This window comes from Acanthopagrus latus, chromosome 18, assembly GCF_904848185.1.
Source record: "Acanthopagrus latus isolate v.2019 chromosome 18, fAcaLat1.1, whole genome shotgun sequence".
NCBI lineage: Eukaryota > Metazoa > Chordata > Actinopteri > Spariformes > Sparidae > Acanthopagrus > Acanthopagrus latus.
In genome coordinates, this window is record NC_051056.1 from 27,248,241 (window position 1) to 27,256,319 (window position 8,079).

At 42.5% G+C, this 8,079-nt stretch overlaps 1 protein-coding gene across 4 annotated transcripts in view; it reads left to right on the top strand.

Annotated features, from left to right (window-relative positions):
- LOC119007349 (ecto-NOX disulfide-thiol exchanger 2-like) overlaps window positions 1-7,432 on the top strand; it is a 170,488-nt gene extending 163,056 nt beyond the window's left edge. For 2 of the 4 annotated variants that reach the window (XM_037076963.1, XM_037076960.1), the window contains 4 exons: window positions 397-453; window positions 1,223-1,328; window positions 4,218-4,303; window positions 6,972-7,432. In XM_037076963.1, coding sequence (XP_036932858.1) covers window positions 397-453; window positions 1,223-1,328; window positions 4,218-4,303; window positions 6,972-7,103 — 381 coding nt within the window. In that variant the 3' untranslated portion in view covers window positions 7,104-7,432. The remainder of the gene's footprint in view (window positions 1-396; window positions 454-1,222; window positions 1,329-4,217; window positions 4,304-6,971) is intronic. The other 2 variants (XM_037076961.1, XM_037076962.1) reach the window with 2 other exon arrangements.
- Window positions 7,433-8,079: the final 647 nt, after the last annotated feature.

An 8,079-nucleotide genomic window follows, 5' to 3' on the forward strand; every position in this document is an offset into this window, starting at 1 on the left:
TTTGGGCAATAAAGTTCTCTTATAAACTGTCAAATGTGCTGCCTTCATTACATGTCTTTGTAACAAGTGTTTGATAACCACATTTCCATAATGTCTGTATCCGCAGCAGCCTTACAAATTGACTATGGGTCGGGTTCTACTTTCAACACAGACCAATTATTTTGTTATTCTGGAGCTACAAACTATTTCAAACTGTTTGAATTTCCTCTTCTGACTTCGTCCCCAATACTTGAAGGGAAAAGTCCGTCTGAAAGTAGGCTGACGATGGCCGTGTTTATACACGCGTGTCAGTGTGTGTGTTTGAGGGTCACGAGTGAGTTTTGGGTGCGTCTGGCTGCATTAGTGTGTGACTTGTCCGTCACTGACATTTCCTCTCATTTTTCTAATTGACTCTAGCTGGAGACGTTAAAGCGAGATGACAGAGGGAGCGAACAGAGCGCTAATCAAGTCAGTGTAAGTGGGGAAACAAATCCTACACTAAACTCTGCCCTCCCTCCCTCCTCTTCTTTTTTTTCCACTTATTTCTCCCCCTTTCCTCTCCTCCCTTAACTCTTCCACTGACATGACATATCATTACAGGCCAACCTTCACAGGGACTGTACTTGTCACTGAATAAATCTCTTAGACACAACTGGGTTAGGAAATGAAGGACCTGTGTGGCAGGAATGTGAACATACATGCACACAGACAAGGCCACCGTGTCCTGAGTAGACCAGGCCACCTTGATGAAACTTCACTCATATGAGACTTGCATATCGTCCTGTTGTCATACACTCGCATCCAGATTTTCTCCCCCTCTGTCTTCACTTGTGTGTGTCATGAGGTTTGTCACAAGCTCACAGTAAACAACAGCTTGATCATTAGCGTCGTTTGTTCTCTCCCTTGTTTTGTTTTCACCCCTCCGTCAAGACTCTAGCTGCTGGCTTTATTCTCCCGCTCCTTCATCTTTTTAGCTCATCGTCTTTTCCTTTTCATGTAAATTATTTTGTGTTTCATTTTCTGCTTTTGCGTTTGTTTACAGTTCAAACACTTTTTGCGGGCTTATTACACACTTGTGAGGCAGCATAGCCACGTAAATTGATTGTAATGTGACGCTGTTACTACCCAGGGCCCTGTTTAGATTTTTACAGTAGTGTCGGTGTTTAATTGAGGTGCGACCGTCTGCGCGTCTTTCAGCGCCGCGTTTGATCACAAGAGACGTTGTGTTTGTGTGTTTCCTCAGGATGTAACAGCTTCGTCCGCGGTGTCCTGCAGCCAGGAGAAGGAAGGTCTCCCAGAGAAGAAACCTCACAGTCCCGTTCACTCCGAGAGGGATGCGCTGCTTGTCGGTATGCTCCATTGCTTCACTACATTTACAACACAGCTGTACACTTCTTCATGGCGGTGTCAGTTTTGTCTTTATGTCCATATCTACACAATATGGAGCGCTGATTACATGAAAGCTGCCTGCACGTACTTAACATTTAAAGCGTCGACCGTGATCGTGTTGGAGCCGTCTTGGTTTGAGAGTCTGCAGAATGAAGCCGAGTGACTTATACTTCAGTCAGGACTTTAAAAAAAAAAAAAGGTATGAGCGTCCTGACAGTTTTCATCTTTTATTCACTCAGTCTGAGACTTTAAACTCAGACAGGTGCTTTAGGCTGCCTCTGACAGCCACAATTCTAGTTGTTTTATAGTCATTTATTCCAGGTGCAGTCAGCAGTTTTGGAGTCAGTCGGTGGATCCACTGCTTTGATCTGGATTGAAATATCTCAACAGAAATCTAAAGAATCTGCAGGAAGTTTGGTCCAAATATCCCTCATAGCAAGAAAATTGATTCTAATGACTTTGGTATTTCTCTGGTATTTCTCACCGTCATCAAAAATTAAAGATTCATCCTTGATTCCACTGACCTCGATTCGACTCCATGTAAATGTCTCATTGTAATGTAACAAAAACACAACGACTGTTGGTTTTGGGTGATTATAAAGTCATTAAAACATACTTTAGTAATGTTCTGTTCCATTTCTGCCAGTGTGTCCCCATGAATCCTACACATTGGACCTTTAAAATACCAGCAAAACCTACAAAAACAAAAGCACACAGAGATGCTGGCATGTTCGTAGACTTTATCTCATTAAAGACCTTCTCTGTGGTACTTTATCTTCATGTTCGTTCTTTTTGCGATGCTGCTTTTAGTGTTTTGTCATCTCCTGTATGTTGATTGTGCTCCCTCACATGTTATTTGAAGCATAATTTAACTGAAAATAACTTAAATGTTAATATGTTGACTATTGACTAAATACTACACCACAGATTTACACACCGTCAAGGAGCTTTTTGTAAATTACACTCAATAAGTTCAATAGGCGGATATGTTCATGAAACTAAGACCATCTTCCAGAATAAAGAAAATACTATTATTAACACTGTTGGTTTCACAAGACGAGTTCTTCCCACATAGCTGTTGGATTGCATTAGATCGGTACATGTTTATTGTCCTTATCTTGCAAAGCGTAACCACAACATGTGAAACCAATACCACGGCTGGATTTTTCTGATTTGCTTCAGTCGTTTTGAGTTATTAACGTTTCATAATTACACAGCCATTAGAGCGAGAGAGGGGGAAGATATGACGACGGAGAGGCAGAGCCCACTTTACTCATTAGATTACATAACACACTGTGACTTTATGATAATGGGAAATACGGCCAGCATCTATCTCCCATGCGTGTTATAAACTACATTATTTATAGAAGTAAACAAAGCCTTGTCCTATTTTGCTGCTCGTTGTTTTCCGCCACGCTGCGTTTTCACATGTTAATTGTCAAGGACATCCGCCGGCTCAAAGCATGAAAGATCAAACGTGCTGCGTCTTGTGAGGAAGTGGAAAGGGAAATGCAGATTGTGCTAAAGTTTAGCATACGATAGCGCCGGCTGTGTCGGTCCATTTGGGTCCGCTCCGACTGTTCCTCCGGTGCCTGAAATACGTACGTTTATACTGCGTCATGATTTCCTTTGTGATTGGCTTACAGGTAGTTAGGTAGTCAATGGTGTATGGTCTCCGTTTAGCGCCCACTCTGGTTGTTTTGTGAGATCAGAGATGGACCGCGACTAAAGATCCTGGCACCTTTTCATGCCAGGATCACTCTTCTTGATGTCTTGTTTGATGCCCGAGGTTGAAGTGAGCACCGCGGAGAAAGAAGAGAAAAAGGGGGACACGCTCTCGGCTCCTGAAGGAAAATGTTTCATCAGAAAACAAAGAGTTGGATCTCTTTGCCATTTTCTCTCCACTCCACACAGTGAATGTAGATGAACACAGCCGCATAATCTTTGAACTGTTCCCCTTCATGAAAAATGAGAAGCAAAAGTATAGAAGATGAAAGAGTTTCTGTTTGTGTTGTTTGAGCGGCGAAAGGCTTTTCGGGGTGAGTTGTGTCTTTTCAGTAAGATCCAAACTGCTGTAGCGCTCCTGGAAACAGCATTCAAATCATCTGTTTTACAACTTGAGTAATTTTTGTATTTTTCATAGATTCATCTATCATTTCTGACATCAGTTACAACACAATTTTGAAAAGAAAGGTCAAGAGTCCAAAGTCTGGACCCCCAGATAAGAAGAAGAACAAACGTTGTACATTTTTCTGAATATTAAAAGAAAAACATCACATTTAATTTGTTTCTTTACCTCACAGATCCAATTTGATTTGTTCTCACATCTTATTAGTTACTTTGTGGAGCACAGTGTTGCCCAAAAGTACCAAAATAAGTAAACACAAGACCTCATTTTGTTGTCCCTGGTCAGATCATCTCACGTTGCTTCATGGTGCTCCCACAACAAGCAGAGGTGGAGGATTATCTCCCTCCTGGCCCCATCAGAGAGTTGAGAGCAGATGGTTTGGTCGAGCTTGCGGAGAGTTTGAGTAGCACACAGCTTTGATGGGAGATAACGGCATCAAAGCGTCATCAAACACTCCCTCTAATCTGGAGCCACAATATACAAGAGGCTCTTAGCCGAGTCGGGAGTCTGAGAAGAGCCACTCGATGCATCTTCGCTTGTTTTTCAGTCAGACGAGAGGAGGGAGAATAACACAAACTGATGTCTTGAATATTCTGTTGTGGTTTAAAGTCGTGTTTGACAGGAGACAGAAACTCGGATGCTGGAGCTGCGTAACGAGCGTTGTCTTTGCGTTTTGACTGTTTAATTAACATGTCGGCGTGACCTGTTCGTTCTTCCTCAGGGATCATTTCGACCTTCCTGAACGTCCACCCGTTCGGTGCCAGCATCGAGTACATCTGCTCCTACCTGCAGCGTTTGGACTCCAAGGTAACAGGCCAACACACACACACACACACTCACATCCCAGACACAGTGACATGGATTCAGTTTCCCTGCAGGGTCGACATATGGGCCTGCTGCGCCATTTTTAGTCTCCTGGCATGCGAACAGGCGAGTGCCATCAGTTACTGTGAGATTTCCTTTTTGGTTGGTGATCACACACGTCAACTTAACAGCTTTACCTGCATATAACTGTTTTTACCAGAGGTGCATGTAAACACTAAGGCTACAGTCAAGACAGACACCGATGTACTCTGACATTCAGTGAAACTCAATGACTCGTTGGAATGATTCTTGATTTCTGGTCCACAGGTGTTATTTTTAGCTCGTACTCTCATTTTGAAGCCTGACAGATTGTGTGAACGACAGTAGACGAGAAACTGAGGTGCTGAAGCTGGTGAACATCACAGCATGCAAACAGCCAAAGTAACTTTTTTTTGTGTAACTTCTGTCTTCTCCTACAAAAAAACTTTTTCACCGATGATGGAAAGAAAATGTGAAAAAGAAAGTCGATCATCGCATTTTCTTTTTGCTCACTTGCCTCTCAAGGCTTCCGTGCATCAGTCGTCCCATCATGCAGTTTGGATCTTTGAAATTCTGCCATGGATTTTATCACAACAAATCAAAACATTAATTGTTACACAGTCTTAATTTTTTAATGCAGACCTTGATTTTATAATACGTTATTTAGTCAGCAGCTTCACTTATGAATATATGTGTATTTAGTCGCAGATCCCCATATGCGCAACTTATTGATGCATATATTAATGTTGTGCATCTGTCTGCTGCTGCCAGTTTAGACTGTTAGTCATCTCTCCTCGTGTTCGAGCTCACTCCTGAGCTGAGCTTTGTCAGTATCCATACAGACGGTCTGTGTTGATCTGTTGGATCTGGTCTCCACAGCTCTGACGTCATTCACAAACAAATCACTATCACTCTGTTACAGAGTGCAGAAGAAGCAGGCAGCAACAATCACTTCCATTATTGAAAACGTCTGTCTGTGTTTGATTAATTGATCAAGAATGAAGTCTTCAGAATGTCAGAGAATCAGGATTGCCCAGAGGTACAGGCCGTCGGTCCAAAGATATTTTATTTACACTCACATGTACCAGAGAACACCAGAAAATCCTGCTCTCGTTCACGTTTGAGAACTTGACAGCAGGTGAAAATAATTCCTCACCTTGCAGAAGTAAACTCCAGGGTGTGTCAGTGCACTTCGACATCACCGTCTGGAAACAAGTGTCACACTCTTAATATTATCGAAAATTCTGCAAATTAATTTGCTGTCAACTGAGTAATTAATTATGTGTCGAGTTATTTAAGCACCTAAGTTTAGAAAATGATTATTATTCCTTCAGTTAAACATCTTGAATATACTTCATGTAACTCAGAGACATCGACAGGTATAAAGCAGCAGGACACGTCGCTCTTCAAGAGTAGTTTACCAATTTAGGACTTACATACATTTTGTCTCATATCATGAAGCCATAAATCCTCATGATTCAGGTTTTTGTACAGATGAAACAAATGAGATGTAGGACATCAAGTGGGCTCCAACTTATCTAGTAGGGAGATTCAGACAGAACCAGGCTCACTGTTTCCCTCTTTATGCTAAGCTAAGCTAACCATCTCCTAGCTCAGGTTCCTATTCAAGAGTTAGTGTTGTTACAGTATCTGATTTTCACTCCCCGACCATAATGCCCAGATGATTTCATATTAACCATATTATTGTGATATCTATAGAAATATATAGATATGTAAAATTCTTTGTTTACTGTATGTTTTGTCTCATTTTTGGAGAACAAATTACCCTCAAAATATGAGAGACGGGAGCTGAAGTGTCTGTAACAATAACAACAAATTAAAGTAAACAGTAAATCTTAATTACTTGTGAAAAGGAAACAAAATGTTTCATAAACAAAGAATTCACAAAACACATCTGCAGATTGTAAACACGATATCATCACGTGTGTTTTGTACACAGTAATTCATTTTTTAATATATGATGATATTGCGACACCTCTCGTCATCTCATCTGCTCTTGCAAATAAGAAAATGAGGTTAATCTATTCCTGAAAACATGTGTGTGACATGTCGTGCTGTACGTGTGTGTTTGTGTTTGTGTGTGTGTGTGTGTTTGGCACGTTTTCTGACTGTGTGTGTGCTTCTATTAAAGTCTTTGTGCAGCTGTTTGTCTGTGTATCTGTTGTTTCAACACTGACGCCGCACAACGAGCAGCCCACAGAGTTTTGTCAATACCGCGGGCTGGACAACGAGCCCAATCCGCTCTGCTTATCTGCCGGCTCCACGCTCACACAGCTCCATTGTCTGTAATGATACACCAGCCCTATCTCCATGATGGACCTTAATGCGTCCTGACGTGAGCACCGGGCTCGAACAACCTAGTTATTAATGTGAGACGCCGTGGGTTGTCTACAGCGGCTCTTACAGTGGATTCCTGTCTCTACTGTCACCTTTGTGATTATCTGCAGCCCACCCAGGTGGTGTTAGCCGGCGTAGAGACTGTCATGTAGCTGGTATTGTCTCGATGCTTTGGGTTTAAGCGTACGAGCAGAGGTGTGAATAGTGGACGTGTGAGAATGTCTGTCTTAATTTGTGTGCCAGAGTACACACATTGTGTGTCGTGTTTCTGCAGATTAACCCCGCTGAGGTGGAGGCTCTTCTCTCTCGGCTGCCCTGCACCTTCAGACAGGAGCTGACGGGAGTCGGGGCCAGTCTGGAGAAACGCTGGAACTTCTGCGGCTTCCAGGGCATCAAGAACACATAAAACTCAGTCGGTGACGCCTCTGTGGAAGTGTAAAAGACGACAGGTAGACGAGACACAAGCACATGAAGGATGCTCTGTGGAGGAAGCCCACATCTAATGGAGACGCTGGGCCCAGACGAGAGCACAAATCATTCACCACATTTCTCAGATCAGGAAGGGATGTTAAATATAAAGGCACAGGTTCACGCGCCGGCAAGACCTGGACTAAAGGGCTACACAGGAACATCATCAGGGTCTACTCTCAACCTCAAAACTCTCTGCCTTTCTTTTTTTCTGCCTGGTCTTGATTTTGTACAATCACATGAAATAAATTCTTCTATTTCCTTCTACTTTCTGTGTAGTCTATTAGAGGTGCACACAAAAGATGGATGCAGCAATCAGGTCCATTTGTAAGTATTTTTCACAGCTCTCGGTCTTGAATTAAGCTCCTATTTGGTGGCGCATAATTGCACTGTCAGTTCCTAAATGGACAAGGAAACGGCGGAGAGAGTATCAGTGTGAAGCTGCCGATGTTAATGTTTCAAATTTCTGATCCCGTGCGTTTCTAAACAGGTGATTTGAATCTGATCGCACCAGTGAAAGGAAACATTGTGACAATCAGAGGAACATTCAGGCGGTGCCTTCGAGGTGTGCTTCACTGTGTTTCTTTGTGTGAATTCCAAATTGTTGAATGTTGCCATTCATGACAGTTATATTTTCAGCCACGTCGCCGCAGATGATAATTGTGTTCACGTCTTTATTATAGCACAATGTGAAAGGAGGCTTTTGTTTGTCAAAGTGGCTCAAAAACAGACAGCCGAGTGTTTTGTTCCTGCAGACACGTTCGAGGCAGACGGTGAGCACGAGCAGGTAAACGGCCTCGATGAAGCAGAGGGTCAGATGGTTCTAAATGGTACAAAAGTGTCTTTTAAACGGGGAGAAAAAGATGAACGTGATCTGTGAAAAAACATCAGAGCCGTTCATGGTTTTCACCCGT